At 33.5% G+C, this 10,490-nt stretch overlaps 2 protein-coding genes across 2 annotated transcripts in view; one reads left to right on the top strand and one right to left on the bottom strand.

Annotated features, from left to right (window-relative positions):
* Nucleotides 1–10,490, top strand: part of disp (dispatched) — a 344,626-nt gene that overhangs the window by 333,312 nt on the left and 824 nt on the right. The window lies entirely within an intron of this gene.
* Nucleotides 493–10,192, bottom strand: LOC135833344 (C3 and PZP-like alpha-2-macroglobulin domain-containing protein 8). Its single transcript, XM_065347100.1, has 2 exons — nucleotides 10,020–10,192; nucleotides 493–5,638 (listed from the first exon to the last, which is right to left on the bottom strand). The coding sequence occupies exons 1-2, from the start codon at nucleotides 10,030–10,032 to the stop codon at nucleotides 5,202–5,204; spliced, it is 450 nt and encodes a 149-aa protein (XP_065203172.1). The 5' UTR covers nucleotides 10,033–10,192; the 3' UTR covers nucleotides 493–5,201.

Raw genomic sequence — 10,490 nt, 5'->3', positions numbered from 1 at the left:
TTCACATTGGATTTTAAATTTTTAAAAATGTCGAAATACTTGTCAAAAATTTGGTCAAATTGGGTGTTGGAATGGATGAATCAGTTTGGAATTTTTTTTTGATGATTTCGAATGAATTTTTTTAAGTAGCAATTTTTAACAAATTGTTTAGGTGATTTTTAGAATAAATTTTTCACTACCTACCTAGTGATTTAAATTTCATTTTTTTATTCGGCTCAGAATTTGAAAAACAATTTTTCGGTGACGATTCAATTCGATTTTTTTTGGGTAATTCGGAAAAATTTTTCAGTGGTGATTTTAGATTAGTAAAGTACCTATTATGGTTTTTTTTTTGTATTTTTATTCAATGGCCAGTCAACTACAATAGTCCGGCATGAAAGTCTAATTTCTTGCCACATTTGAATAACAATCACGTTCAGTGGGGTAAATTTTTTTTTTGGGAGGGGGGGCTTATTACTCGCATTATTTTTTAAAAATATAAAATGAGGGGAAAACATTGTTTGTAAATTTTATTGCACGTAATCAAACAACTTAATGAATTGTATAATGGAAACAACTACAATATTAATTATTACTAGATAACCCGTTTTTCGCGCATACTGCGCTCCTCTTCTAGACGTGAATTGTTCATTTTGAAAATTTTGAAAGTATCTTTTTTCGCCTATAATTCCCAAAAAGTCTTGCTTTTTGCTAACATTGTTAATGTTGCTTTTTGCCGGAAATTGTGAAAGTTCATGGCTGTTTTAATAATTGACAGAAAAAAAATTGTTTCAAAGCAAAAATTCCAATAATTGGTACTTTTTCATCAAAAATAACCCAAAGCGTAAATTGTTCTCTAAAATATCCTGAAAAGCATCACTCTGTCATCGCTTTATCATTCATTAAAATAATGTCCTACTTTTCTACAAAAATTGAAAAAAAGTATCAGCTTTCTTATAACAATTGCCTGAAAAGTCATGGTTTCATTTAAAGTTGGCAAAAATTTCAAGTTTTAGGCAAAATTGCGAATTAGGCTACCTACTTATCACTTTTTTAGCAGAAGTTGCTGAAAAATTCCAAAAATACTTGTTTTTTTTTCCTACAGTTGAAATGAAACTAACACATCGGATTGGATCTAATACCACATAACTGAAAATTTCAAAGTTTCACTTAACTTTGACCTGGAAATTTTTTGAGCTTTCTTCAAAACTGCAAATGTGTCAAAATGTATTTTATGGCAAGCTTTTTCTAAGCAGACTATGAGTACTCTAAATATTGGTTCGGTACTGGAGAATATGTACTTCAATAAAATACCTAGGTACTTACTTGACACAATTTTAGAAATATTCCAAGATTTCCGAGTCAAAAATGCAATTAGGAATTTCCTTAAAACGTGACTCTAATTTTGTCAAGGACTCACAAAAAAAATTCAACCCCTCAGTTGAAAAATCTAAACTCCTACATATAACAGTAGACATTTTCCCAAATAGTACGAAACTTGCATAAGTTGATGAAAAAGTGAGATGCTAGATATAACCACTCCAGAACTCAAAAAAATGAAACCATGGTTCCAGGATTAATTTTGATACCCAATGTGCTAAAAATAGCACTTTTTCATGTGTACATCAACTCCGTTGTTTTTCTGTTTTGAGCTATTTAAAAACTTTTTAAAGCTCCTTCAGAAACTTTTCAACTTTTGATAAAAACCATCACAACTAAAGTTTAAAAGCTATTTTCAAATTAAAATATTATTGAGAAGTAGAGAATACTGATTGTATGAAGCTTTTTCATGTTTTTTAAGCTTTAGGATTTCATTTAAGCTTTCTTCAAAACTGCGAATGTGTCAAAATGTATTTTATGGCAAGCTTTTTCTAAGTAGACTATGAGTACTCTAAATTGGTTCGGTACTGGAGAATACTAATTTTTTATGTCATATCTGAAGCTTTCTAAACAATTTTCAGCTTTAAGCTTTCTTCAAAATTTCACGAATATGGTCAAAAAGTATTTTTTGGCAAGCTCGATATAGGTAGACTATACATAGGGTGGTTGCGGGTTAGATGCCGGTGCGGGTTAGATGCCGGTGTGGTCACCAATCGCTCCCTATCAACTCTTTCTGAAAACTGATTAGCACAGATTATACCTTAAGGTGAACATAGTTTGTGTTAAAGTTTTGATCTGTGACGGTTATTGTTAACCTGGTTTGATATGCGAATGAAAAAATTTATGTAGCTAAAACCAGTGATACTTTTTTCACTTAATTTTTGAAACGCATTTTTTCTCCAGAAAAAGTGTTTCAAAACTGCATGTAAGTATCTCACGCATAAGTATATACCTTGAACTAACATATTCAAGCAAATTTACAAAAATTTGTTTCAATTCTGGTATGAAAATTGACCTTGCAATCTGACCCATCATTTCGGGATAGATGCCGGTTTTTGTGAGCGGGATAGATGCCCATAGTAATTAAATGGGAGTGAGGAAGGTGAAAATTTTTTTTGTCAATACTGCGGCAAAAAGTCCAAAAATGATGGTTTTTTAAATATTTTCAACTGGCGTGGTCAATTTTTGGAATTACATTCATTTTTAACACATATTGTCAATTCTCAAAAACACCTTTTTCATTTTTTTATTAATTAAACTTCCATTGTGAATTTTTGATGTTCATTTTATTTATTGTGCATGAAATATAAGAATTTCATCGAATTCAATCTTCCAGGAGCCTTTTTTGGGGGGGTTTTGGGTAGTGGCATCTATCCCTCACCAAATCGGCATCTAACCCGCACTGGGGGGATAGATGCCAGTAGGTGCGGGTTAGATGCCGGTCAAAAAGTGACCTTGTTTTTTTTTCAAATTGCAAAAAAACTACTGGATAAAAAAAATTACGCTTTTAGTATAATATAGAGGAATAATTGCTCTACCGATTCGCGCAAATTTGAAATCATTTCGATGAAAATTATGGCAGTGAGGCTCGAAAAACCGCGACACACCGGCATCTAACCCCCGACTATGGGCATCTAACCCGCAACCACCCTACTTTAAAATATTCATTGGGCACTGGAGTATTCTAATTTTTACATCATATCTGAAGGTTTTTGAACTTTTTTCAGCTTTAAGCTTCCTTCAGAATTTTGCGAATATGGTCAAACATTTTTTTTTGGGGAGCTCTTTTTAGGGAGACTATACATACTTAAAATATTCATTGGACACTGGAGAATTTTAATTGTTCTCATGAAGTATGACGCTTTTTGAACTTTTTAAAGCTTTAAGCTCCTCCATGACTCACCCCACAACCTCACCAAAAAAATAACTCCAGATTCGAACTGTACGACCTCGAAAACATATCAATCTACATATCACACAATAATATAAGAAACATTTGACATTTGAGCTTTTTTTGAACTTTAAGCTTTTTTCAAAACTTTACGAATATGGTCAAAAAGTATTTTTGGCAAGCACATTCTAGGTAGGCCATACATACATTAAAATAGTTATTGGGTGGGTACTGAAAAATTCTAATTGTTTGTCATGTATAACGTTTTTTGAACTTTTTTGAGCTTTGAACTTTTTACAAAATTCTACAAATATGGTCAAAAAACATTTTTTGGCAAGCTCTTTCTAGGTACACTATACGTACTTGCGCGTATACATCGACACAGTCATTTATACTACCTTGAACTTTTTGAGCTTTTTGAAGCTTTTCAAAGCTTGAATCAGAACTTTCCAAAGTTTTGATACCACAACCCCACCAAAAAACTGACTCCAGATTCGAACTCTACGACCTCGAAAACATATCAATCGACATATTACACAATATAATATAAGGAAAATATGACATTTGAGCTTTTTTGAGCTTTAAGCTTTTTTCAAAAACTTTACGAATATGGCCAAAAAGTAGTTTTTGGCAAGCACTTTCTGGGTAGACCTCTTACGTAATTTAAAATGTTTATGGGGTATTGAAGAATTCTAATTGTTTACGTCATGTACAAAGCTTTTTCAACTTTTTCGAGCTTTAAGCTTTTTATAAAACTTAACAAATATGGTCAAAAAGTATTTTTTGGCAAGCTCTTTCTAGGTGGACCATACGTACTTTCGCGTATACATCGTCACGCTTGTTTATACTGTATCAATTTTTGAGCTTTTTGAGTCTTTTGAAAGCTTTTTTCAAAACTTTTTGAACTTTTGAACAAAACCTGCACATCTACGGGTCAAAAGCTTTTTTTTTAGACATCGTCGAACAAAATCGGTTCGGCGGTTCTTCCAAACGAACAATCACAAAAAAAAACACCTTGCTATTAATATATAGATATTGAGTTTTTTTTGAGTTTTAAAGCACAAATTTTTTGTGAACTTTTTTCTTCAACATTTGACTTTTTTAGATGCTCTTTCAAGGTATAATATACGTACTACTGTGAATACGTGACATATGCTACATATAGGCTAAAATCAATTATTGAGCTTTTTTGAGCTTTATGTCACAACTTTTTTGTAAACTTTTTTTTTGACATTGGACTTCTTTCGATGCTCTTTCAAGGTATAATATACATATTTCTCTATATATGTCGAATGCACTACGTATAGGCTAAAATCAATTATTGAGCTTTTTTGAGCTTTAAGGCACAACTTTTTTGTGAACTTTTTTCTTCAACATTTGACTTTTTTAGATGCTCTTTCAAGGTATAATATACGTACTACTGTGAATACGTGACATATGCTACATATAGGCTAAAATCAATTATTGAGCTTTTTTGAGCTTTATGTCACAACTTTTTTGTAAACTTTTTTTTTGACATTGGACTTCTTTCGATGCTCTTTCAAGGTATAATATACATATTTCTCTATATATGTCGAATGCACTACGTATAGGCTAAAATCAATTATTGAGCTTTTTTGAGCTTTAAGGCACAACTTTTTTGTGAACTTTTTTCTTCAACATTTGACTTTTTTAGATGCTCTTTCAAGGTATAATATACGTACTACTGTGTATACATCGAATGCGCTACGTATGGACAAAAATCAATTATTGAGCTTTTTTGAGCTTTACGGCGCAACTTTTTGAAGTTTTGATTAAAACCTGCACATCTACGGGTCAAAAGCTTTTTTTTGAGACTTCGTCGATCAAAATCGGTTCAGCCGTTCCTGAGATCTCGCTGTCACAAGAATCCGGTCATAATTTTAATATATAGATGGTTCCTATAGTATTAAAAGAAAAATTAAGTACTGGCTTAATTAATTCTAAAATTAGCTGTGGCATCATTCCAACAACAAAAACTGTAATATTTAATGGTCAGAGGTTCGGGATCTTGCCACTCCATGAAAGCACTGCTGCCCTTTCTTCCTACTTGTATTTTATTTCCCTTCATTTCGATCCAGAATCCGCGCCATTCGTCAGGTGACACCAAAGACTCTTCGGAATGTCTATAAGCTTTGTCCTCGCCTAATTGTTTTCTTCGGATTGTTGAAAATGTGTTTTCTCCTGCCCCCAAAACGATTTCGTAAACTGGTGATTCTTCTTCTGGGAAATGTGTAGGTGAAAGTAAGATATGAGCATCACGGGGAGCTTTCACTTTGAAGTTCAGCTTGATAGTGTCATTTTCTTGTTTATTAGTTGAAGAGAAAAAAACGTGGTATCCGTAATCGCTGACTGCGAATTCACCGAGATCTGAAAAACAATGAAAAATTGTAGACGGAAATAGATATTTACCTAATGATAAAACATGAAAAAGATTTCCATGTACGACTTTTTTAATGAATCTATTTCTCCAAATCATATTTTAATCACGCGTGGAAATTGTTATGTTCTCGCCTGGATCCTCTTAGTCGGGGAGCCCACTTAAGGATAAATTGCACCCCCCGTCGATCCTCCGGGACAACTTTTTCCCGTTATGTCGTTGTGGGTCATGGTATTTTTCGGACTATCTCTCCAGAATCCGGACTGGAAGAGATACTTACAAATATATCCAATTTAAAGTGTACATACCGCGAATCAGAGTTTCCTATTATCGACTTAGTATGAGTAGTCGTACAGAAGAGGTAACTAAAGTGTATAGTGTTTGGGATTTTACCCCGATCTCTGATTTTAAAGATTATTATTTATTACCTACTAAATTTAACGTAATTAATCGAAAATCTACCTTTGAGTTTGGACGAAAGGCACGATTACATCAGATGACCATACTTCGTAACTTCTTAAGTAAATTATCAGCCTCAACAATTTATAAAATTACATCGATTAAATGGGCAGGGTAAGCACAGGTAATATGGGGTACATAGGTAGATGCAAACTCTTCCTAAACGAAGAGAAATTGATGAAAAATAAAAATTTTGGCAACAATCGAAAATTCAAACATTTATCTATTCCTGATAAAAATTATGGCCCGGAAAAATCATTTTTACTATCTTTAATTACTGTTTGAAAAAAAGTTCAAAATCAAACATTTCAAAAAATTGCAAGTAATATGGGGTAGTTAGAGTACCAGTAAAAATTACAATAAAATGACTTTTAAAAAACCAAAAAATATTTTTTTTTCAGTTTTTACATTTATGTCACATGATTTCTCATGATTTTTAAAATAATTTTCTGATTTTTCGAAAAAATTGTTGAAAATTCACCAAATGTTGCAGATAACATGAAGTATTCGTAAAAATGAAAATAAACGGATAAAACAAACAGAAAAAATGATTTTTATTCATCCATTTTTACACATGCCAGTATTTTGGTTCTTTTTTAGGCATTTTTGGTCCAGAATAAGTATGTCAAAAATCTGCGATTGTCCTCGTATACTTACCTGATGTTTAGGTACTTTTTTCACGCATCCTCAATTTGGGTAGCTTATTTTTTTTTTTTCAAAACAGCTGCTCTAAAAATGAGAAAAAATCAGTGTCTGATGGCTGAATGACCGAGATAGTCGGGGAGCCCGCTTAAGGATAAATTGCACCCCCCCCCCCGTCGATCCTCCGGGAAAACTTTTTTCTTAAAGGGGGAGTCCTAAGGAACATTTCTAGCCTTTGTACTCAAAAAAAAGTGGGCCTACATACAAAATGGCGGCCATTTTGATTGACAGGTCAGCCGAAATCGCAGATTTTGCGTTCCAACATAGGACTTGCACAACATTTTTCAAACTGTACAAAGGTAGATCGAAAGATCAAGCAAAAATTTATCACCTGTCAAAATTTCAAGTGCTAAAGTGCGTTTTTCGATTTTTGGTGAATTTTTGAAAATCAAAATTTAGGCCAAAAATGAGGGAAAAAATCAAAATTTTACCAAATTGACCAAGAAAGCTGAAATTTGGGATACGTCCTATTTTCGACATGCCAAATCGATTGGAAACTGTTTCAAACCGTTTTGAGCAGTTCTGGAGCCTCCAGCAAATTTTTGAGACTCGAAATTCCCACAAAATTTCACCAAAATGAAGTTGGAAAGCTGAAATTTATTCTGCAAACTAATTTCAATACGCTACGAAGTCTAGTACAGGAGGATTTAAAGTCGTTTTGGGGCATCCAGCGATTACTGGAGCCTCCAGTAGATTTTTGAAACTTGAAATTTCCTGAAAATTTCATCAAACGGAGATGGAAAGTCAAAATTCATTCTACAAACTAATTTTAATACGCTACGAATTCGTCTGCTGGTGGATTTCAAATGGGTTTGGAGCCTCCAGCCACTTTTTGAGAGGTCGTATGGTGTTTTTTGGAAAATTGAAATTTCCAAGAAGTAGCTGGAAGCTTCAAAACCATTTAAAACCATTTGAAACCACCAACCATGTAGTCGACTTCATATCGTATTGAAATTAGTTTGCGAAGTAAATTTTCAGCTTGCCAACTCCATTTGGTAAAATGTTGCGGGAATTTCAAGTTTCAAAAATCTACTGGAGGCTCCAGTAATTTTCAAAAAGTCGCTGGAGGCTCCAAAATGATTTGAACCCACCTGAAGTCGTCTTCAGAGGGTGTTAAAATTGGAGTGTAGAGTAAATTTCAGCTTTCCATCTCCATTTGATGAAATTTTGTGAAAATTTAAAGTTTCAAAAATCTGATGGAGGCTCCAGGAATTCTATAAAAGTCGCCGGAGGCTCCAAAACGATTTGAAATCCCTCTGCAGTTGACTTCGTAGCGTATTGAAATTAGTTTGCAGAATAAATTTCAGCTTTCCAACTTCATTTTGGTGAAATTTTGTGGGAATTTCGAGTCTCAAAAATTTGCTGGAGGCTCCAGAACTGCTCAAAACGGTTTGAAACAGTTTCCAATCGATTTGGCATGTCGAAAATAGGACGTATCCCAAATTTCAGCTTTCTTGGTCAATTTGGTAAAATTTTGATTTTTTCCCTCATTTTTGGCCTAAATTTTGATTTTCAAAAATTCACCAAAAATCGAAAAACGCACTTTAGCACTTGAAATTTTGACAGGTGATAAATTTTTGCTTGATCTTTCGATCTACCTTTGTACAGTTTGAAAAATGTTGTGCAAGTCCTATGTTGGAACGCAAAATCTGCGATTTCGGCTGACCTGTCAATCAAAATGGCCGCCATTTTGTATGTAGGCCCACTTTTTTTTGAGTACAAAGGCTAGAAATGTTCCTTAGGACTCCCCCTTTAAGAAAAAAGTTTTCCCGGAGGATCGACGGGGGGGGGGTGCAATTTATCCTTAAGCGGGCTCCCCGACTATCTCGGTCATTCAGCCATCAGACACTGATTTTTTCTCATTTTTAGAGCAGCTGTTTTGAAAAAAAAAAAATAAGCTACCCAAATTGAGGATGCGTGAAAAAAGTACCTAAACATCAGGTAAGTATACGAGGACAATCGCAGATTTTTGACATACTTATTCTGGACCAAAAATGCCTAAAAAAGAACCAAAATACTGGCATGTGTAAAAATGGATGAATAAAAATCATTTTTTCTGTTTGTTTTATCCGTTTATTTTCATTTTTACGAATACTTCATGTTATCTGCAACATTTGGTGAATTTTCAACAATTTTTTCGAAAAATCAGAAAATTATTTTAAAAATCATGAGAAATCATGTGACATAAATGTAAAAACTGAAAAAAAAATATTTTTTGGTTTTTTAAAAGTCATTTTATTGTAATTGTTACTGGTACTCTAACTACCCCATATTACTTGCAATTTTTTGAAATGTTTGATTTTGAACTTTTTTTCAAACAGTAATTAAAGATAGTAAAAATGATTTTTCCGGGCCATAATTTTTATCAGGAATAGATAAATGTTTGAATTTTCGATTGTTGCCAAAATTTTTATTTTTCATCAATTTCTCTTCGTTTAGGAAGAGTTTGCATCTACCTATGTACCCCATATTACCTGTGCTTACCCTGCCCATTTAATCGATGTAATTTTATAAATTGTTGAGGCTGATAATTTACTTAAGAAGTTACGAAGTATGGTCATCTGATGTAATCGTGCCTTTCGTCCAAACTCAAAGGTAGATTTTCGATTAATTACGTTAAATTTAGTAGGTAATAAATAATAATCTTTAAAATCAGAGATCGGGGTAAAATCCCAAACACTATACACTTTAGTTACCTCTTCTGTACGACTACTCATACTAAGTCGATAATAGGAAACTCTGATTCGCGGTATGTACACTTTAAATTGGATATATTTGTAAGTATCTCTTCCAGTCCGGATTCTGGAGAGATAGTCCGAAAAATACCATGACCCACAACGACATAACGGGGGCCACGTTATCTACAAATTTATTCACCAAAGAAGTGGTTAAAAATATTAAAACAGAACTCACGACACATCCTAAGTTAAACAGGGTAAAGGTCAAGTCGAGGATCTTGCCATCGCGACTGACTAAATCCAAGTAAAGAATGAATAAAGATGATGGTACTCGGATGATGTGCGATCGCTACCTCGAGTTCGCGAATCGTCATTGACGTCATAAGAGTTCACACGTTGCCATATTTATGGAGGGGGGGGGATTCAAGGTAAAATCACCTCAGGCGATATGCACGATAATGACCTTGTAATACAATGTTTGCATAAGTCAAATAAATTAAATATTGGTTAAATATCTTGAAAATTACTTTACCTGTAGAACTCATTTTGAATGTAATGTTGAAAAATTACTCTTGAAAATTTAAGAACACACGAGAGAAATTACTTTGATCGATTTAAGATGTCGACTACCTACTCGAAAAGTAAAATTTTATGTACGACTATTCGACTGTTGAAACTGGCAATTTCTATGATCGAATTGGTACTGTGGACATAATAAATACCTACTGCAGGTGATGACGAATTTCGTAAAGTTGTTCTGATTAACCTGGATGATTTCGTCATCTATGACGTTGTAAGATGTGTTCGAAGAAAGTGAATAATTCTTAGGTATTTTTAATTTTAATGTTTATCTTTTCAATTCGGCGAATAGCAACGTAGTAAACGTGGTTATTTGAAATTGAATCGTTTGCTGAACTTTTCAATAGGGTAGCGTGAGGGGATTTATATTTTTTCATGGGCTGGGGCTCGAATGAGGGGTGAGGTCAAAAATTTTACAAGACGT

The sequence above is a fragment of the Planococcus citri genome, chromosome 1 (assembly GCF_950023065.1).
Source record: "Planococcus citri chromosome 1, ihPlaCitr1.1, whole genome shotgun sequence".
Lineage (NCBI taxonomy): Eukaryota > Metazoa > Arthropoda > Insecta > Hemiptera > Pseudococcidae > Planococcus > Planococcus citri.
This window is presented reverse-complemented; position numbering and strand designations above follow the sequence as displayed.